Source organism: Lutra lutra, chromosome X (assembly GCF_902655055.1).
Source record: "Lutra lutra chromosome X, mLutLut1.2, whole genome shotgun sequence".
Taxonomy (NCBI): domain Eukaryota; kingdom Metazoa; phylum Chordata; class Mammalia; order Carnivora; family Mustelidae; genus Lutra; species Lutra lutra.
Window position 1 is genome coordinate 20,435,690 of NC_062296.1, and position 22,626 is coordinate 20,458,315.

The 22,626-nt window shown below is 40.7% G+C and overlaps 2 protein-coding genes across 12 annotated transcripts in view; one reads left to right on the forward strand and one right to left on the reverse strand.

Moving 5' to 3' along the window:
- Positions 1-22,626, reverse strand: part of RBMX2 (RNA binding motif protein X-linked 2) — a 110,177-nt gene that overhangs the window by 20,453 nt on the left and 67,098 nt on the right. The window lies entirely within an intron of this gene.
- Positions 1-22,626, forward strand: part of LOC125091380 (fibrous sheath-interacting protein 2-like) — a 77,528-nt gene that overhangs the window by 8,343 nt on the left and 46,559 nt on the right. For all 11 annotated transcript variants that reach the window (XM_047714957.1, XM_047714959.1, XM_047714958.1 and 8 more), the window contains 5 exons: positions 6,908-6,973; positions 10,554-10,654; positions 12,567-12,621; positions 13,735-13,805; positions 15,738-15,798. In XM_047714957.1, coding sequence (XP_047570913.1) covers positions 6,908-6,973; positions 10,554-10,654; positions 12,567-12,621; positions 13,735-13,805; positions 15,738-15,798 — 354 coding nt within the window. The remainder of the gene's footprint in view (positions 1-6,907; positions 6,974-10,553; positions 10,655-12,566; positions 12,622-13,734; positions 13,806-15,737; positions 15,799-22,626) is intronic.

Below are 22,626 nucleotides of genomic sequence, written 5' to 3' on the forward strand. Positions count from 1 at the left end.
GGGAAAAAAAAGGTTTTTTTTTAAAGGAGACAAAAAAGAAGAGTCATAAAATATACCAAGCATGAAACAGAGATAGATACAAAAAATAAGACCAAAAACATTAAAAAGGAGAAGGCAGTAAGAAAATATGGTACAAAAAGAAAAAATGAAATGAAGAAAAGAAGAGGGAAAGAATGAGTAAGAGAGAAAAAGAGAAAACTGAACAGAAGAAACCAGTAATAAAACACATACTCACACACACACACACACACACACACACACACACACACACTCTCCCTCTCTCTCTCTCTCTCTCTCTCTGTGGATGAGTGGGGTGGGAGGAAAACAAAGGCAAAGAGATTAGAGACAGACTAGACAAAGGAGAAAGAAAAACAAACCATCAAGGAAAAAAGAGTGAAAGAAAAGGGAGAAGAAACAGACATACAGGGAAAAAGTAAATTAACAGAGTGAAAGGAAGATGGAGAACAAAGTTTAAAAAGGATGTCAGTAGGACAAAGCCAAAGAAAAAGAGATTGCGAGAGTGAGAAAGGAGTTTGAAAGAGAGATCTAAAAAGGAGGGAATGTATTGCATGGAGCACTGGGTGTGGTACATAAACAATGAATCTTGGAATGCTGAAAAAATAAAATAAAATAAATTAATTAAATTTTTAAAAGAAGTCAGTTTAGGGGCGCCTGGCAGGCTCTGCTGGAAGAGCACGCAATTTTATCTTGGGGTCAAGAGTTCAAGCCCCATGTTAGGCATAGAGCTTACTTTAAAAACTTTTTAAAAAGAAGTCAGTTTAAAAATACATTAAAATTAAATGGATGGATCAATCAATCAATTCATACATACATGCATACATTCATATACAGACACGTAGATAGAACTGATTTTTAAAAAGAAAAGCCAGCAGTAAAGACAAGACAAAAAAAAAAAAAAAAAACAGAAAAGGGCGCCTGGGTGGCTCAGTGGGTTAAGCCGCTGCCTTCGGCTCAGGTCATGATCTCAGAGTCCTGGGATCGAGGCCCGCATCGGGCTCTCTGCTCGGCAGGGAGCCTGCTTCCCTCTCTCTCTCTCTCTGCCTGCCTCTCTGTCTACTTGTGATCTCTCTCTGTCAAATAAATAAATAAAATCTTTAAAAAAAAACAGAAAAAAGAGAAAAATAATTTAAAGTAGTGAATATAATGAGATTTTTAAAAATGGGGGGAGTGGGGAGGGGATTAGATTAAGGGAAGGAAGGGGCAGGAAGTAAAGTTTATAAAAGGGATGAGTCTGGGAAAAGGAATTACAAAGAATATGACATGATAGAAACCGGATGCTGAAAAGAAGCTAGTAAGAAAATTACATATTCATGAACAGGAGAGGGGGAGATTGAGATCTGAAAAGAAGAAATCAGTTAATAAATATGGTAAAATTAAATAGATATAGAGATAAATACATAGAAAAGACTGGACTTTGAAAGTACTGTCCACTAAGAAGGAAAGGAGCATAAAAACAATAAATAGGAAGACGTTCAAGGAAGCGGGTATGACAGCTGAAGAAGGAAGGAAAAGATGGAAGGACAGAATGGAGGGAGGGAAGGAGAAAGAAAGCAAAGAATTTTGAAAGGGATGACACTAGGCAACTTGGTAAAATAAAATAACAGGATGTGAGAGTAAAGGACACAGGAGTTTAAAAGCAGGAGCTGCTGTGAAAATTAAGTACAACTGAAGAAGCAGGGAGAGAGAAAGATATAAAAAGAAATTACTTAGGGCGCCTGGGTGGTTCAGTGGGTTAAGCCTCTGCCTTCAGCTCAGGTCATGATCTCAGGGTCCTGGGATCGAGCCCCACATCGGGCTCTCTGCACAGTGGGAAGCCTGCTTCCCCCTCTCTCTGCCTGTCTCTCTGCCTGACTCTCTGCCTACTTGTGATCTCTGTCTGTTGAATAAATAAATAAAATATTTTTTTAAAAAATTACTTAAAAATAAGAGTAAAATAAAGACAAGTAAATTGATGAGACAGCTCAACAGTAATGGGTGGATGGACGGACAGACAGACAGGATCTCAAATAGGAGAAACCAGGAGTAAGACAGGACAAAAGACACACAAAATTAGAGAGAGAGAAGGAAAGTTGTTATAATGAGCTACAAAAAAAGTGAAAGGAAGGGAGGGAGCAAGAAGAAGCAAAGGAAGAAAAGTTTATACAGAATGAGTCAGTAGGGAAATGTTCCTTACAGGGGAGGGGTGTGAGAGTGTAAGGCAAGTGCAGTAAGAAAATCAAGTGCAACTGTGATATGCAAGAGATTTAAAAACTAGAACTCAGTAGGGGCGCCTGGGTGGCTCAGTCATTAAGCATCTGCCTTCCGCTCAGGTCGTGATCCCAGGATACTGGGATGGAGCCCCTCATCGGGCTCCATGCCCAGCGGGAAGCCTGCTTCTCCCTCTCCCTCTCCCATGCTGCCCCCGCTGCCCCCACATTCCCTCTCTCACTGTCTCTCTCTGTCAAATAAATAAATAAAATCTTAAAAAAATAACTAGAAGGCAAATAAGGAAACACAGTAAAATAAAGACAGAAAGATGATTGATAGCTGTATAGATAGCCAGCTAGGCAGGTGTACAGGTAGAAAAAAAAAACTGATGTTTTAAAAGATTTTATTTATTTATTTATTTGAGAGAGAGCACAGGCTCATGAGCAGGGGGAGGGGCAGAGGGAGACGACAAAGCAGACTCCCCACTCAGTAGGAAGCCTGCTGTGGGGCTCAATCCAAAGGCAGATGCTTAACCAACTGAGCCACCCAGGTGCCTCCCAAAAAACTGACTTTTAAATAGGGGAAAGCAGCAGTGAAGACAGGACAAAAGATGCATAAAGAATGAGAGGGGAAGGGGGAAAGGTTTAAAAAGAGGAGTAGTAAAAAGAGTAAAAGAAGAATGACAGGAAGAAAGGAAGGAGGAGGAGAAATTGAAGGAAGGAACACAGATGGGAGAGAGGGTGAGCGGGTGAGCAGAAGGATGAAGGTAAGAAAGAAGGAAATAGGAGGAAAGGAAGGATAAAGGAAGCAAGAGGGAGGGGGAAGGGAAGGGAGGAAAGAAGAAGGAAGGCTGGCATGCAGGCAGGGAAAGAAAGGAAAGAAAAAGAGACAATGAAAGAAAGGGAATAAGAAAAATAAAGGGTATCCAGAAGAAAGGGAGGGAAGGGGGAGGAAGGGAGGAATTGAGGGTAGAAAGATCTAAAGGGAAGTCAGATAAAAAAAAAATAAGGGTGAGGGGGTCTGGGTGGCTCAGTTATTAAGCATCTGCCTTTGGCTTGGGTCATGATCCTGGGGCCCTGGGATCAAGCCCTGTATTGGGCTCCCTCCTTAGCAGGGGGCCTGTCTGTCCCTCTTCCTCTGCCTGCCGCTCCCCCTGCCACTTTCTCTGTCAAATAAATAAAATAAAATCTTTAAAAAAAATAAGGGTGAAGGGATGGATGGGAACCACGTAGATAGGTAGACAGGATTTTCTGAGGAGGGTCTCGTACAAAAGACAATATTAAAAGGTAACAGGAGAGAGAGTGAGGGGGGAAAATTTCAAAGGGGAACCATTATAAAGGAGTATATGAGGAATGGAGGGAAGGAGGGAGGAAAGGAGCAGGAAAAAGAAGAAAGGAAGGGAGGGAGGAGGTGAGGAGAGAGGGAAGGCAAGAAGTAGGGATAAGCTGGGAGGGAAGGAAGGAAGGCAGAAGTGCAGGTTCACCGAAAGACACAAAGCAATACAGAGGAGGAGAGTGAAAGGAGTAGGAAGGAGCCATAGACACAGGAGATGGAGATAGAGAGGTAGAAGGGAGGGGAGGGGAAAGAGGGAAAGAAGGAGGCAAGAAAGAGAAGAATTCTAAACTGGGGTGAGGCTAGGAAAATAGCAAAATAAGAAGAACAAATATTAGAGTGGGACACAGAGGAGTTGAAACGGAGGAGCTAGTAAGACCATGAAGTACAGAGGAAGGAGAAAGTGATCTAACAAAAGTTACGTAAAAACTGAAATAAAGATGGAGGGATGACAGCTAGATGGTAGGGGGATAGGTGGTAGCTAGAGAGATAAGGAAAGGTGGAAGCCACTAAAGGAGAATATATGGAAGAGGTAGAATGAGAAAGAGAGGAGAGAAGGAAAGGAAAAAGATTTGGAAGTGGAGCCAGGACAAAGAGAGTAAAGAGAGAATGGGAGGAGGAGGGAGGGAGAAATGGGGGCAGAGGGAAGGAGGAAGGGAGAGAGAAATGGAGACTGGAGGGATGGAGGGGTGAGGGGTGAGGAGAGTGAGAAGGAATGTAGCAAAGAAAAGGGAAAGGGGATGAAAGGAAGAGCAGGAGTAGGGAGATAAGGGGGAAAAGACAAGTGTATGAGCAATGAATCCATAGAGGAAATTGTTAAATAGGAGAGAGAGGGAGACAATGGGAGAGAGAGGGAGGGGCTGATAAGTAAAGCAAGGGCAGTTATGTATGATGGTGGGGAGGGGGGTGGATTTACAAAGTAGAAGTCAAGTGTGTGTCAACTCTACTTCAATAAAAAAAGAAAGTCAATAAAAGATACAATATGATAAAGATAGATAGATATCTAGGTAAGTAAATGTGGGTAGATGACAGGCAGACATGGATAGAAATAGAGATACCTGATAGATAGGCCTGATTTGAAAAAGGAGAAACCAGTTTAGAGTACATACAAGAGTGAGTTAGAAAGGGAAGGAAATGGAAAACTGTTTTAAAGTGGGCCAGTAAACAGTAACAGCAAAAGAGTGGATGGGTAGGATAAAATAGGGCGGGGGAAGGTAAGATAGAGCAGGACAGGATGGGGCAGGACAGGATAGAGTGGGGTAAGATAGGGCGGAATAGGAGAGGATAGAGCCAGGTTAGGATGGGGCAGGGTAGGATAGGGCAAGGAAGAGGAGAGAAGGGAAGCAGGAGAGAGGAAAAGGAATAGAGAGAAAAGTTTTAAAAAGAGTACAGAAAATAAAGGGCTTTTTAAAAGATTTTATTTATTTATTTACTTATTCACGTATTTGAGAGAGAAAGAGAGAGCATGAGGGGGCAGGGTGGGGGGTGAGGGGCAGAAGGCTGTGGAGAAGCAGGCTGCCCGCTCAGCGCTGATCCAGACTCAGGACTCCATCCCAGGACCCTGAGATCATGACCTGAGCCAAAATCAGCTGCTTAACCGACTGAGCCACCCAGGTGCCCCTATATAAAGGGCTTTTTTTTTTTTTTTTTTTTTTTTTACAAAATGAAAGAGAAAATGTGTGGAAGAGAAAGTTTTTAAAGGACGAGCTGGTAAGAACAGACAATATGAAAGGAAGAAAAGAATGAAAGTTTAGGAAAGGGGAGTCAGTAAGAAAAGGTCATAATACAGTTCAGTGAAATGATAAGGCTGTAACCTCTGCCTCTGGGATAAAAAAAAATCATTTCATAAACAATGAATCTGGGAACGCTGCATCAAAAGCTCATGATGTATTTTATGGTGACTAACACATTATAAATTTAAAAAAATAACTTCGGTGGCTATATTGCTTCGTCTTTAACTGTTAACTGCTACTTTAGGTAGGAAAAAAGTTTCAGGTAGGCATCTTAAAGAGTGGCCACCTCAAATGGTTTTTAAAAAGGAAAATGTAAAAAAGAAATCATATTCACAGTATCACGCAGGTGACAGGAGAATGAAGAGAGCTCTTTCACATACGAAATAGACTTCTACCACTATAATAAGGCTGTCATCTTCCACCACGGAGACCCAAAGGGATGCACACCTTTTTTTTTTTTTTAGGATTTTATTTATTTATTTGCAAGAGAAAGAGAGCAAAATGAGAGAGAGAGAGAGCGCGCGAGAGAGCGCGTGCCCGCAGGCAAGCTGGGGGAAGGCCAGAGGGAGAGGAAGAAGCGGGAGCCCCTCTCACCAGGGCTCCATCCCAGCACTGTGGGATCACACCTTGAGCTGAAGGCAGAACCTCTAACTGACTGAACCACCCAGGTGCCCCATGGGTGCACATCTTAAAACTCTAGCAGAAATGCAATCAGCACACACAGTTTGGAATCCTTTTGTCTATCTCAATGATGAGAAACAGGAATTTAGGTCACCTCCTTCCCAGCTGAGGTCCACACGCATTGTTGCCTCTGACTGAGCTCAGAGGCAGAGCCGAGGACGACCACGACCACGAGCACTCTCATGGGGTCCCCAACATGGTTACTGCGCTGCTGTGCCCGCCCCCTCCCAGGCCCCCAACACAGAGGAAAGGCCATGTTCTCATTGGGCGGGCTGGAGGGATGGAGTTTTTCCCTTCTCCCAGAAGACAACTCTGTTTCCCCCAGTATAGCTTTAATTACACAAGATAATACTGTAAAAGCAATTGGCCTGCCTCCCCATCGCATCTCTCCTCCGGTTTCTCAACCTTGCCGCTACTGACATTTTGGGCTGGATGGTGCTCTGTTGTGGGGACCGTCCTTTGCCTTGTGGAATGTTCAGCAACATCCCTGGCCTGTGCCCACTAGATGCTAGGTGTAACCCTCCCTCACCACATCTGTAACAATCACCATGTCTCCAGACCTTTCCTAATGTTCCCCTAGGGGACACAAGGGCCTCCCACTGAGAACCCACCCACTATTCACCCTCTCCAATTCCTCCCTACAGCTCCATATGTAGATTAGCATATGGCTCTCCTCCTATCCAGCCCAAAAGAATAAAGAGAATCTATCTTGGATAATTTTATCATTTCCACAACTTTTTAAAAACTTTTTTTAAAGATTTTATTTATTTGACAGAGAAAGAGATCACAAGTAGGCAGAGAAGCAGGCAGAGCGAGAGGGGGAAGTGGGCTCCCTGCTGAGCAGAGGACCCTGAGATCATGACCAGAGCTGAAGACAGAGGCTCAATCCACTGAGCCACCCAGGCGCCCCTCATTTCCATGATTTTAACAATATTTTCTTGTGTTTCTTTAAGCTTCTTCAAAGATGAAGAAAACGAGTGGTAATGCCAGTGACCAGCAATCCCACCAGGAACAAAAACGTAATTGAAATGATTACAGTTAGAAGTGCTAAAATAGTAATCTGTGGGAAGATGGGACTTGGCACTGACCTCCTCTACTTACAGTGCAGAGAAGTCCTCCCTCTGTCCTCTATTGTGAATGGTGGATTTGGGGGAAAAAATCCCATAGTCAGCCCCTCTTGCCGACTGGAACTGACTCCCTAATTACACGCTCAGTTCCTGTCACTGCCTCCACATGCCCAGGAGCTGTGCAGCCCACATTTTGCGGCTGACAAGTCCACAGCTCAGTTCAGAGCCCTGCTTCTCCAGGGTCCCTGCTCCTGGTCTCCTTTCTGTCCTTTTCCATTACCAACAAGACCCTGAGGGATTTTTTTTTTTTTAACCTGTTCCTCGCTGGCTGCTACTGCCACTGCTGCCTCTCTTTGCTGGACCTCCGCCTCCCAGGGAAGCCTTCACCACGTCCCTTGTGTTGCATTCCCCTGGAGGGTCATCCTTGCAGATGGCTGACTGGAGGTGCCATGGAGGTTCCTGAAGCCAGTGGCCCTGGGGACCTAGTGAGGACCAAGACCCCAACTAGTGCTCCTTCTCAAAACCGTGCCCTTCCTCAGACTTTGGACTTTCCTGGCCTGAAGTGACTTCTGTCACTTCGCTGGCAGCAAAAATACTTTATTCTGCCACATGTTTTTCTGCAGCAGTGGAGCCTGCCGCTCATTGTAGCCCATTCTCCATCTCCTGTTCCTTTTTGAACAGCCTGACAGAGTAACAGGTGTTGTCGTTCTAAAATGTCAACCTATTTCTTGAGTAGGCTTCTTTAGTACATGTAGGGCTAGTGCTGTTTGCCGGATCTAAGCACCTGCCTTCCTTTTGCTTTCTTGCTCGGTCCCCAGGTTTTCTAACATACTTCTTTGGACTTTGCCTTCGTGGGGTCCCCATAATGGCCCAGACTTTCAGGGAGCCTCCCCCATCTTTCTGCTTCTTTCCCAAAGATGATGTCCAGATGTCTGGGGTCAGAGGTGTGGCTTGTGTTCTTACTCTTCTGTGTGTCAGGAGGATGGGTATCACCTAAAGAGCTCATCAGAGATGCAGATTCGCAGGCCCCACCCCAGACCTACGGAATCAGAATCTGCATTTTCACAAGATCCCCAGGGCTTTACATGCACATTAAAGTTCAGGGAACAGTGGCTTACGTGACCTCATGGAGGTGGAATAAAGTCATGGTGCTTGGATGAAATGTCTTCTGCCTCCTCTGGTCTCCAGAGAGATGTCCTTACCTGCACCGAGATAGTGCTTGGCCTGTTAGCATTCACAGTTGAATTCAGCCATCAGTGCAAGGACTCATGGTCTGGTCTCACTGAGCTTAGAGCCCTCTGGGCTTTCCCATCCCACGTCCATTCTGGCTGGTTGCTCTGTAACCACTCAGGACAGAGCCCTCTTACCTCCACCCCAGTCGACTCCCCTTGGCAAGCTCCCCAGCTAGACTCTCCAGCACTTTCTGGGCCATGTCCTTCACATAGGAACCAAGAGTGGCTTAAGAAAGCAAAACCTCAAGAGGAAGAGGAAATAGTAAAAAGGTACAAACTTTAGCTATAAAGATGAATAAAGTCTGAAGGGCTGATGGAAAACATGGTGACTATAGTTGACAGCACTGTATATACCTGGAATTTGCTTAAGAGCAGAACTTAAAATGTTAATTAACTAGATGGATGGGGTCCTTTCACAATATATATGTATATCAAATCACCACAAGCTACACCTTAACTATCTCACAATTTTATATGTCAATTAGATACATCACTAACAGTGAACTTAAAAAGAAAGAGAGGGAGAAAGAAGGAAGGGAGGGAAGGAAAGGAAGGGAGGGAGAAAGGACCAACCTCAGAGAAAGCCTTGCTCTACTTGACCATACTATCTTGTGGTGTTTCTGGGCCATGTCCCAGGTGAGGAGGAGGAGGCAGCAAGTGGGAGGTAGCCTAAGAGATTTTATTCTAGAGTCGTAAATGGGGAGCAGAGCAATAGTTCTTTTCTCTGTGTGCTAACTTCACTTGTCTGAAGCAACAAAGGCCCAAAGTAAGAAAATGTGAAGCCTCATCTGATTTCTTTATTTTTCAGCCTCTCCCACCACCCTTCACTTTCTCACCATCTCTGAGCTATTAAAGGAGTGAACCCCCCCTCAACTTTTCCTTAAGTCATATCTTCTTTCTGAGTCCAGATGACTCTTGGTGGGCTAGGGTATCTCCAATACACTAAGAGAGAGTTTTCTGAGCTAAGTATTCCAGTCTGTTGCTACACAAAAAGAAGGTTAAATTTTGGGGAGTTCTTGAGACAGCTGCATGGCTTGCAAAGTACACCGTCTTGGCTATGTCATCCTATTCTGAATGACAGGTCCTAAATATTACTTGGGTGTTTATTGTGGCATTCCTCCTGTTAAAAATTCTAACCTCCTCTCCCCTAGTTCCACCCCCAAGCAGGTAGATGACTATGGAGGACTAGGGCAGAGTTCTTGTACTTAGGGAGTCAAAAATGAGAAAATAACATAAAATTTTGGAAACAATAGCCCTGTTGCATAATGGCTGTTTCGCAACTGTCAAGCCCCTAAAGTAAGCACAATGAAAGATGGGTCTCCAGACCTACCACTAGAAGATATGCTTACTGTAAAAAAAAATGTAAAGTATAGAAAAACATGTAATATATAGAATGCAACAACCTAATAAACACGGGGAAAAGGCCACAAACATTTTACAGAAGACATGCAGATGGCAAGTAAGCCCATGAAAATGCTGCTTAGTATTATTAGTCATTAGGGAAATACAAAGTAAACCACAATGAGATACCACTACATACCCATTAAAATAGCTAGAACTTAAATAACTGAATTTAATTAAGTATATGCAAGGACTTGAAGCAGCTAGAACTCAGGCACTGCAGGTTGTGGTGTAATATGGTTGAACAACTGTGGAAAAGAGTTTCCTAACTTGTTAAACTACCATGTGATCCAGCCATCCCCCTCCTAGGTATGTACCCAAAAGAAATTAAAATATATGTCCACATAAAGACTCACAGCAGCATTATTCATAATAGCCAAAGAAAACTGGAAACAACCTATATGCCCTTCAGTGGGCCAATGGATAAAATGTAGTACATTCCCATACCATGAAATACTATGAAGTAAGAAAAAGGAACAGACCATTGTTGCAGGCAACAATATTGATGAATCTCAAAATAAATATACTAAATGAAGGAAGCCAGACCAAAAAAAAAACAAAAAACAAAAAACAAAAAAAACCAGAGAGATAGAGAGTACATCCTGTTTGATTCCACTTATAGCAAACTCTAGAAAATGCAAACAATTTATAATGACAGCAGATCAGTGGTTGCCCGGGAGACAGGGAGAACTAGAGGGGGATGAAGTGTAAGGGGAACAAGGACACTTTTGGGGGTGGTGGAAATGTTTATCTTGATTATGGTGATGGTTTCATGGGTTTGTACATATGTCAAAATGGAACAGATGGTATGTTTTAAATGTGTGTGGTTTCTTGTACTTCAATTGCATTTTGATAAAATTGTTTTAAAATTATATGACTTCTCTTTCATTTACTTTTAGAACCATGCCATTCTCATAGTTTTATAAAGATTCCTACCCAAAAATCATCAGTCTTCATATCTTCTCCGCAAGATGTACAGAAAAACAAAACAGAACTAAAGGTAGATGCTTTGTATTGATTATTAATTTATCTGGTTAACTTATTTCTATGGGATATCCTCTTCACTGGCATGGTACTGACTGGTCAGAGATAATGGGGTCCTACACAGGTCTGGCTCCTCTCCCTAGCAGAGAAGGTTCTGAGTCAGCTTCATGCTAAATGTACCATACAGTTTAGCAGAAAGTGACTTCAATATTTGACGATACTGATCTAGCTAATGTTTACTGAGAACTTGTTATGGGCCAGGGCCCGTGCAAAGCTAGAAGAGGGGAAAGAGGCAAAACAGTTGACATAGATAGGACACAGACATGGAAGAGACATCACTACTCATGAGAACTCACTGTCCAGAGATTTAGACACGTATAAACAGAAGTCCTTACAATAAAATAAGAGGAGAGTTTTGATTTGTTCAAAATGCAGGGAGAGCACAGAGGATATAGAGACTAGTCCTGCCTAGCGGAGTCTAAAAAGGCTTTATTAAAGAAGGGCTTCATCAAATTAGGTCTTGAGGTGTGAGTAGGAAGTTTCCACATGAACAGAATGTGAGGCTGTGGTGAGGCACTATTAGACAGGTTTTAAAGTGTTAAGCGAGAGCAGCAGTTCAAGCCAGCAGAGCCAGGGCAGGGCCAGAGAGGAGACTGAAAAGATAGGTTGCAGACAAGTCTTTGTATATTTTGCTGGAGAATGGGTTTAGCCTCTCCGTAGTAGAGCACCATTGAGGCTTTTTGAATAGAGATGTGAAATAAGAATGAGATGGGTTTTAAAAAGGTAATCTGGGGACTCCTGGCTGGCTCAGTTGGAAGAGCATGCGACTCTTGATCTCAGGGGTCGTGAGTTCAAACCTCACATTGGGTATAGAGATTACTTAAATAAAGACACTTTATTTTTTAAAAAAAGATTTCATTTATTTGAGAGAGAGAGAACGAACGGGGCAGGGGAGGAGCAGAGAGTGAGGGAGAAGCAGACTCCCTACTGAGCAGGGTTAGGGTTAGGGCTGGATCCCGGGATTCCAGGATCATGTCCTGAGCCAAAGGCAGATGCTTAACTGACTGAGCCCCAGATAAAGACACTTTAAAAAAAGAGAGAGAGAGAGATGTCTTTTTTTAAAAAAAAAATTAAAAATAGATAGATAGATAATCTAGTTGAAGTATGTGATATAGATATAGTGTTCCAGAGAGAGAGAGGAGATTAGAGGGAAGATAGTTTTGAGTCTACTGGGATGGTCCAGATAAAAATGATACGGCACTGGCAATGAGGGTGAACCAGAGGTCACAGATTTAAGATATTTCAGAGTCAGACTATGTCAGAATTAGGTGACTCAATAGACATGTAAATTGAGAGAAAGAGAGAGGATGACGATGATGAAGATTTAATTTTTGCATATAGGTTCTCTTGAAGTGGGACGTCTTTTCTCTGTGCTCCAATAGTGCTCAGGCTGGCCTCTGTGTCAGAACACCTATTTTCTTTTCCTGTCTGTCCTACTGGAAAATAAACTTCTTAAGGTCAGGAATTGTATATCTTATTTTAATCCCAAGCAGGGTGCTCAGTAAGCGTTAGACTGGTTGGGATTGGTCCTATCTGAAATAAATGGAGTAACTCTAAGCTTTCTAGAAGAGATTACTGGATGGATTGTTATGTCTTTAACCAAAAATATGGAAGACAGAGGAGGAGCAAGTTTGGAAAGATGGGAGTACATGGGTACGTGATAAGCTTCATTTTGAACTAGTTTAGGTATCTGTGAGAAATAGTCAACAAAGAGGTTGATCCTATGTATTAGCATTAAGACCAGAGCTTAGGAGAGAGGTAAGGGATGGGAAGCAAAGGGAGATATTGTATCAGTCTGATTGCTCTAGAGCCAGCAAGTCTCTTTTAGAAGCTTAATTACTAATGAATGCTTTTTTCTTGAATGTTAGAGCATACAGAAAGATAAAGAAATGACTAAAACATCACATACTTTAAATGATAAAGGTAAGGAAATGAACAATATTTATAATTGCTCTGTTATCTTTCAGTTAAATAATTATAGTTTTGTCATGTAGTTTTCCAAGTTATGTTTTTCCCCTGATTAAAAAATCTGTGATTATTTTGATTAAAGAAGATGCAAAAATTATTCATGGTTGTAAATGTCAGTATCCCACATTTTTGAGTGACTGCTGGGTGAATAGGCCCTTTGGAATTTGCAAACCAGGGAGAAGTTAGAGTCTCTGCTGTGGCTGCCTATACCAATAGGCAGAATAAATTTCTGAAGTGCTGTGATTTGTGCAGAGAATTTTCCCCAGGAAAGTCTCTATCCTCTAATGCCACCCTTTCTCCCCAGATGTAAAAATACATCCACTTTCCCATGTCCCCAGCTAGACTAGAGTTTAGCTAAGTCTCTGTCTCAGCAAAAAATTCCCATGCATATTCTATACACACACCAAGAGCACTGGGACATCTCTGCCTGGTGGCTAATTAGCACCTCAAATCCAGTATGCACAAAACCAAATTCATCATCTTCTAGTCACCCCCAAAGCTAGTCTCTGTTCCTCCTCTTATTCAGGCACAAAGCCAGAGTCCCCTTTGACTCTTTCTTATCACCCATATTCTATATCCAAAAGTTGTCACATTTTGTCCAATCTACCTCCTTTAACAATCTCATAATCTTCCTCTCCTTTCCCTTCACACCATCCATGCCTTAACTACCGCAATAATATGCCTCCAGTCTCTTTTTCCTTCTGTCAGTCTGTGCTACAGTTTGTTGTGAATATAATCATCTTGAAATACAGCTTTGAACATATAATTCCTCTATTCACAAGTCCTTGATGGTTCCCCCTTGCTTACCAAATAAAATGCAAAGCAGTTCATTCTGGGGCAGGAGGAGTGGTGGGAGATTAAGCTGGCAGAGTAATTTAGGGCCAGAAGTTAGGGAATTCAGGCTTGTCCCTCACGGTGGTGGTAAGACACTGGAAGGCATCTTCTGTTTGGAGATACTACCTTTACGTGCATAAATGAATACATCCATGCTGCAGTAATCCCAGACATTATGGCAGCAAGAACTATATCATTTTTTCATACTTAAAGGTACCTTTTCTTTCCCCCCAGGAATAAAAAGTAGCTCCCTTCAAGCTCCGGGTGTTTCTGCTAAAACAGAACAGGCTATTTTGAAACAAGAGGCAAGTAATATTTCTTTTGTCCCAGATACAGACAGAACAAATGCAGTGTGAAATTATGATCAAGATTGGTATAACACAGTTTCATTCATTAAGAGACAATTCAAAACAGCCTTATCCCTTGAGATTAACCACGCTATAGTAAGATGTTATAAAAATTGAAATGCAAACCCACAGTGATAACACTGTGCTACTTCAGACTTCCAAAGCTCATAGCTATCAGTTATATTAGTGTTGTCATACTGTAAGCAGGGGGAATATCAGTAACAAGTTATAAGCCAGCAAAAGTAGTAAGACTGAGACTTTAAATGTGTTAAACAGATCCAAAATTTGAATGTTATATTTGCTTCCATTTAAATAGAGATTCGCCAGAAGCAACTTGAATGCTCTCACTTAGCCCTTAGGTTAGAGGCTTCCTAAATGCTGAGCTTTAAGAGTTTCAAAGTACAGATCCGTGCCCTGCAGAGAAAGCAACAATTAGGGCTTTGAGACTCATTTTCTTTTAGTGCTGATGGGTTGTGCAGGGACCGCCATGCTGCCTCGCCCTGTCCCCTCTGTGACCAGTGATCACTCATCTGATGGTGGAAAGTTGGCAACATTCAGGGTGTGGCCTCTAGTCACAACCTGGATTGCCTTTGTGGACTGCCAGATTGTCATTTTAAGAATCAAATCCATACATCCTTGCCTCTGTTAGCACTGTATTAACTGGCCCAGCTATTCTAAAAAGTTAACATGGTTTGAAAGAGATGTTATCAAGCAGGAAATTCACTAAAGTCTTCCAAAAGTCTACCTTCACAACTAAGGTAGAAAGTGGCATCATTTCCAGTGTCCTACACGAAATGCATAGAAAGCAACAGACTCAATTATATGTAGCTGCTCAAATGTAGCATGTTAGCCACAAGATGCTTCTCTGTATAGACAAGTATTTGTCAAACACCTGCCACGTACAGGGCACTGTATCATTGTGTCCACATCCATAATCGCTATCCTTCGTTTCCAAAGAAAAGAAACTTCACTACTTTGAGTTAGTTTAGTAGTTGTACATCAGGAATTACTTTTTTTACTAGCCTCTATTTAGAGCCAGGAAAAAGGTCTTTGCTGAGTGTCACATGGATGACAAACCTCATCCTACATAGTTTGCCTCCAAAAAAGTCAATAAACAAATTTAGACTGTTTAAAGGAGGCCTTAAAATACACATGAACAATATGACTACATCAAATGGCCACAGAAACCTAATTTATTTTGAGAAATAGCATGACCACTTTTATTATGATAGAATAGGGTACGATTTCCCAACTTACTTCACTCATTCCATCAGTGCCAGAGAATGTACTTCTGGTGGCTTTTGTTTAGCTCTCAGACCTGGGAAATAATTGAAGTCTACTCTGCTGGATTTATCTTTCTAAACAATTATCTCAGTATATAAAGCTCTTGGCCAAATCAAAGAGTCACATCCTATGCAGGTGGAAAACCTGCTCTCTGCCTTCCAGCTTTCTTTTTCTTTAAATTTAATTTAATTTTTTTTCAGTGATCCATAATTCATTGTTTATTTTTTAATTTTTATATATTTATTCTTCTGTACTTTTAGTCGATGTATTCCTACTATGGATTCTTTTTTTTTTCTAAAATCATGTCCCCTATAGTTAACTTTGTTTAAAAAGCACACATTATCTTTTTAGCTGTTCAATTACCTTCCATGCTGCTAAGTGTATTCCTCAGTTAATTTTAGAATAGAAATGAATTCTATAAACCTGTGAATTCTGTAATACATGTAGTATAAAGCAAATAAAACATGTACTTTTATCACAAATAAACTTTTAAAATCATTTTCTTATATTTCTGTATTTTGAATTTGAGAAATAGCCTACATTCAAATTCTTTTAAAACTCCTTTGAGGATTTTCACTGTTTTTTTTTTTCTTTTGGCATATATAGGTGACATATGCTGATGTTAATGAAAAAAAGGCCAAGAAACCAAGCTTTAACTCTACGTCAGGTAAACAATAGCAAGTGTTATTAAGTAAATCCAGCAATCTACTCATCTATTCGTTCTATGAACATTTATTGAGCTTCTACTACATGACAGCCATTGTGCTAATTACTGCATACTTACAAGGTAGAAACCATATAAAACAGAAAAGCTATGTTCCTAATCCTGTATTTTACAGCTAAGTGGGGGACACTCGTGCCAATATTCCCAACCTATTATGGTAAGTATAATAATGGAGGTATGTACATAGTTCAGGGGAAGCATAGGGAAGCCAGGGAAACTTGTCCAGAAGAAGCCACAATTGGGCTGAGACATGAATAATATGAAAGAATTCTCTCAGCACACAAATGGTAGGAGAACCTTCTAGGAAAAGGGAATATATTTACCAAGATATAGACATTTGAGCATAGTACGTTTTTGGAAATACAGATTTTCTCAGAATTTCTTTATCTAAAAGTTCAAGCTAGAGAATTGCAGGAAATGAAGTTAGACTGCTAGAGAAGGGTTAGATAATTAAATTTCTGGTAAGCTATGCCAAAAAATCTACCTTTTATCCTGTTACTGAAGGGCAACTATTGAAGAATATTGGCAGGGTTGTAATATAATCAGAATTTGTCTTTTCTAAAAAAGGAAAAAAGAGGGGCACCTGGGTGTCTCAGTGGGTTAAAGCCTCTGCCTTCGGCTCAGGTCATGATCCCAGGGTCTTGGGATTGAGCCCCGCATCAGGCTCTCTGCTCAGTGGGGAGCCTGCTTCTCCCTTTCTCTCTGCCTGCCTCTCTGCCTACTTGTGATCTCTGTCTGTCAAATAAATAAATAAAATCTTTAAAATAAAGGGAAAAAAGAATTAGAGATGAGGGGACTAGAGGCAATGAGACAATAAAAATAATAGCATTTATTGAACACTTACTATATGCCAGTTACTATACTTAACTCTTTATATCCTCTCATTTAACCCTCTGAACAACCTAAGGAGGACAGAAGTATTTTTATCTACCATTTTACATATAAGTAAACTAAGTCTCAGAGTGGTGAATTACCTGCCCAAGGTTTCACAGTGTATGTGACAAAACCAAGGTTTTAACCCAGTTCTGTCTTACTCAACAAGTTCTAGCCACAATGCCATGCTGCCACTTACTACAATTAAAGATGCTATTACAATAGTTAGTGCTAGAAATGAGGCTTGAACAAACTCAGTGACAGTGAGGATACAGATTTGACTCTAAGGTCATCAAATGGATGAGATTTGGTTACTGATTGAATATGGGAGATGTAGGCGTTGAAGACAACTCCCAGATTTCTAGACTGGGCAACTAAATGGGTAGTGAACAGTGGTACCATTCAATAGAAAGGCAGTACAGAAAGATGAACAAGTTTAGAGGAGAAAAAATTAGTTCAGCTTTTTGAGGTAGATTATACTTTGTCCTCTTAATCCCCTTTTCAATCCGAGAGTTATCCATAAGTATGTTTCTTAATTATCAAGAAATTAATATTTTGGGTCCCAGCTTTTTTTTTATCTACTATTATCATTTTTTTAATTTTATTTTTTATAAACATATATTTTTATCACCAGGGGTACAGGTCTGTGAATCGCCAGGTTTACACACTTCACAGCACTCACCATAGCACATACCCTCCCCAGTGTCCATAATCCCACCCCCCCATCCCCCCTCCCCCCATCAACCCTCAGTTTGTTTTGTGAGATTAAGAGTCACTTATGGTTTGTCTCCCTCCCAATCCCATCTTGTTTCATTTACTCTTCTACCCCCTTAACCCCTCATGTTGCATCTCCTCTCCCTCATATCAGGGAGATCATATGATAGTTGTCTTTCTCTGATTGACTTATTTCGCTAAGTATGATACCCTCTAGTTCCGTCCACGTCATCGCAAATGGCAAGATTTCATTTCTTTTGATGGCTGCATAGTATTCCATTGTGTATATATACCACATCTTCTTTATCCATTCGTCTGTTGATGGACATCTAGGTTCTTTCCATAGTTTGGCTATTGTAGACATTGCTGCTATAAACATTCGGGTGCACGTGCCCCTTCGGATCACTACGTTTGTATCTTTAGGGTAAATACCCAGCAGTGCAATTGCAGGGTCATAGGGTAGTTCTATTTTCAACATTTTGAGGAACCTCCATGCTGTTTTCCAGAGTGGTTGCACCAGCTTGCATTCCCACCAACAGTGTAGAAGGGTTCCCCATTCTCCGCATCCTCGCCAGCATCTGTCATTTCCTGACTTGTTAATTTTAGCCATTCTGACTGGTGTGAGGTGATATCTCATTGTGGTTTTGATTTGTATTTCCCTGATGCCGAGTGATATGGAGCACTTTTTCATGTGTCTGTTGGCCATCTGGATGTCTTCTTTGTAGAAATGTCTGTTCATGTCCTCTGCCCATTTCTTGATTGGATTATTTGTTCTTTGGGTGTTGAGTTTGCTAAGTTCTTTATAGATTTTGGACACTAGCCCTTTATCTGATATGTCATTTGCAAATATCTTCTCCCATTCTGTCAGTTGTCTTTTGGTTTTGTTCACTGTTTCCTTTGCTGTGCAAAAGCTTTTGATCTTGATAAAATCCCAGTAGTTCATTTTTGCCCTTGCTTCCCTTGCCTTTGGCGATGTTCCTAGGAAGATGTTGCTGCGACTGAGGTCGAAGAGGTTGCTGCCTGTGTTCTCCTCAAGGATTTTGATGGATTCCTTTCTCACATTGAGGTCCTTCATCCATTTTGAGTCTATTTTCGTGTGTGGTGTAAGGAAATGGTCCAATTTCATTTTTCTGCATGTGGCTGTCCAATTTTCCCAACACCATTTATTGAAGAGGCTGTCTTTTTTCCATTGGACATTCTTTCCTGCTTTGTTGAAGATGAGTTGACCATAGAGTTGAGGGTCTATTTCTGGGCTCTCTATTCTGTTCCATTGATCTATGTGTCTTTTGTGCCAGTACCATGCTGTCTTGATGATGACAGCTTTGTAACAGAGCTTGAAGTCCGGAATTGTGATGCCACCTTTCTTTTTTTTTCTTTTTCAATATTGCTTTCTTTTTCAATATTGCTTTGGCTATTCGAGGTCTTTTCTGGTTCCATATAAATTTTAGGATTATTTGTTCCATTTCTTTGAAAAAAATGGATGGTACTTTGATAGGAATTGCATTAAATGTGTAGATTGCTTTAGGTAGCATAGACATTTTCACAATATTTATTCTTCCAATCCAGGAGCATGGAACATTTTTCCATTTCTTTGTGTCTTCCTCAATTTCTTTCATGAGTACTTTATAGTTTTCTGTGTATAGATTCTTAGTCTCTTTGGTTAGGTTTATTCCTAGGTATCTTATAGTTTTGGGTGCAATTGTAAATGGGATGGACTCCTTAATTTCTCTTTCTTCTGTCTTGTTGTTGGTGTAGACAAGTGCAACTGATTTCTGTGCATTGATTTTATATCCTGACACTTTACTGAATTCCTGTACAAGTTCTAGCAGTTTTGGAGTGGAGTCTTTTGGGTTTTCCACATATAGTATCATATCATCTGCAAAGAGTGATAGTTTGACTTCTTCTTTGCCGATTTGGATGCCTTTAATTTCCTTTTGTTGTCTGATTGCTGAGGCTAGGACTTCTAGTACTATGTTGAATAGCAGTGGTGATAACGGACATCCCTGCCGTGTTCCTGACCTTAGCAGAAAAGCTTTCAGTTTTTCTCCATTGAGAATGATATTTGCGGTGGGTTTTTCATAGATGGCTTTGATAATATTGAGGTATGTGCCTTCTATCCCTACACTTTGAAGAGTTTTGATCAGGAAGGGATGCTGTACTTTGTCAAATGCTTTTTCAGCATCTATGGAGAGTATCATATGGTTCTTGTTCTTTTATTAATGTGTTGTATCACATTGATTGATTTGTGGATGTTGAACCAACCTTGCAGCCCTGGAATAAATCCCACTTGGTCGTGGTGAATAATCCTTTTAATGTACTGTTGAATCCTATTGGCTAGTATTTTGGCAAGAATTTTTGCATCTGTGTTCATCAAGGATATTGGTCTGTAGTTCTCTTTTTTGTTGGGATCCTTGTCTGGTTTTGGGATCAAGGTGATGCTGGCCTCATAAAATGAGTTTGGAAGTTTTCCTTCCATTTCTATTTTTTGGAACAGTTTCAGGAGAATAGGAATTAGTTCTTCTTTAAATGTTTGGTAGAATTCCCCCGGGAAACCGTCTGGCCCTGGGCTTTTGTTTGTTTGGAGATTTTTGATGACTGTTTCAATCTCCTTACTGGTTATGTGTCTGTTCAGGCTTTCTATTTCTTCCTGGTTCAGTTGTGGTAGTTTATATGTCTCTAGGAATGCATCCATTTCTTCCAGATTGTCAAATTTGTTGGCGTAGAGTTGCTCATAGTATGTTCTTATAATTGTCTGTATTTCTTTGGTGTTCTTTGTGATCTCTCCTCTTTCATTCATGATTTTATTTATTTGGGTCCTTTCTCTTTTCTTTTTGATAAGTCTGGCCAGGGGTTTATCAATCTTATTAATTCTTTCACAGAACCAGCTCCTAGTTTCGTTGATTTGTTCTATTGTTTTTTTGGTTTCTATTTCATTGATTTCTGCTCTGATCTTTATGATTTCTCTTCTCCTGCTGGGTTTAGGCTTTCTTTCTTGTTCTTTCTCCAGCTCTTTTAGGTGTAGAGTTAGGTTGTGTACCTGAGACCTTTCTTGTTTCTTGAGAAAGGCTTGTACCGCTATATATTTTCCTCTCAGGACTGCCTTTGTTGTGTCCCACAGATTTTGAACCGTTGTGCTTTCATTATCATTTGTTTCCATGAATTTTTTCAATTCTTCTTTAATTTCCTGGTTGACCCATTCATTCTTTAGAAGGATGCTGTTTAGTCTCCATGTATTTGGGTTCTTTCCAAATTTCCTCTTGTAATTCAGTTCTAGCTTCAGAGCATTGTGGTCTGAAAATATGCAGGGAATGATTCCAATCTTTTGATAACGGTTGAGACCTGATTTAGGACCAAGAATGTGATCTATTCTGGAGAATGTTCCATGTGCACTAGAGAAGAATGTGTATTCTCTTGCTTTGGGATGAAATGTTCTGAATATATCTGTGATGTCCATCTGGTCCAGTGTGTCATTTAAGGCCTTTATTTCCTTGTTGATCTTTTGCTTGGATGATCTGTCCATTTCAGTGAGGGGAGTGTTAAAGTCCCCTACTATTACTGTATTATTGTCGATGTGTTTCTTTGATTTCGTTATTAATTGGTTTATATAGTTGGCTGCTCCCACGTTCGGGGCATAGATATTTAAAATTGTTAGATCTTGTTGGACAGTTCCTTTGAGTATGATATAGTGGACAGTTCCTTTGAGTATGATATAGTGTCCTTCCTCATCTCTTATTATAGTCTTTGGCTTAAAATCTAATTGATCTGATATAAGGATTGCCACTCCTGCTTTCTTCTGATGTCCATTAGCATGGTAAATTCTTTTCCACCCCCTCACTTTAAATCTTCAGGTGTCTTCAGGTTTAAGATGAGTTTCTTGTAGGCAACATATAGATGGGTTTTGTTTTTTTTATCCATTCTGATACCCTGTGTCTTTTGATTGGGGCATTTGGCCCATTAACATTCAGGGTAACTACTGAGAGATATGAATTTAGTGCCATTGTATTGCCTGTAAGGTGACTGGTATTGTATATTGTCTCTGTTTCTTTCTGGTCTACTACTTTTAGGGTCTCTCTTTGCTTAGAGGACCCCTTTCAATATTTCCTGTAGAGCTGGTTTGGTATTTGCAAATTCTTTCAGTTTTGTTTGTCCTGGAAGCTTTTAATCTCTCCTTCTATTTTCAATGATAGCCTAGCTGGATATAGTATTCTTGGCTGCATGTTTTTCTCGTTTAGTACTCTGAATATATCATGCCAGCTCTTTCTGGCCTGCCAGGTCTCTGTGGATAAGTCTGCTGCCAATCTAATATTTTTACCATTGTACGTTACAGACTTCTTTTCCCGGGCTGCTTTCAGGATATTCTCTTTGTCACTAAGACTTGTAAATTTTACTATTAGGTGACGGGGTGTGGACCTATTCTTATTGATTTTGAGGGGGGTTCTCTGAACCTCCTGGATTTTGATGCTTGTTCCCTTTGCCATATTGGGGAAATTCTCTCCAATAATTCTCTCCAGTATAGCTTCTGCTCCCCTCTCTGTTTCCTCTTCTTCTGGAATCCCAATTATTCTAATGTTGTTTCGTCTTATGGTGTCACTTATCTCTCGAATTCTCCCCTCATGGTCCAGTAGCTGTTTGTCCCTCTTTTGCTCAGCTTCTTTATTCTCTGTCATTTGGTCTTCTATATCGCTAATTCTTTCTTCTGCCTCATTTATCCTAGCAGTCAGAGCCTCCATTTTTGATTGCACCTCATTAATAGCTTTTTTTATTTCAACTTGGTTAGATTTTAGTTCTTTTATTTCTCCAGAAAGGGCTTTTATATATCCCAAGAGTGTTTCTCTAATATCTTCCATGCCTTTTTCGAGCCCGGCTAGAACCTTGAGAATCGTCATTCTGAACTCTAGATCTGACATATTACCAATGTCTGTATTGATTAGGTCCCTAGCCTTTGGTACTGCCTCTTGTTCTTTTTTTTGTGGTGAATTTTTCCGCCTTGTCATTTTGTCCAGATAAGAGTATATGAAGGAGCAAGTAAAATACTAAAAGGGTGGCAACAACCCCAGGAAAATATGCTTTAGCCAAATCAGAAGAGATCCCAAATCGTGAGGGGGGAGAAAGGGGATAAAAAGAGGTTCAGAAAGAAAAAAAGAAAAAAAAAGAAACAATTAAAAAAAGAAAACCAATAAAGAA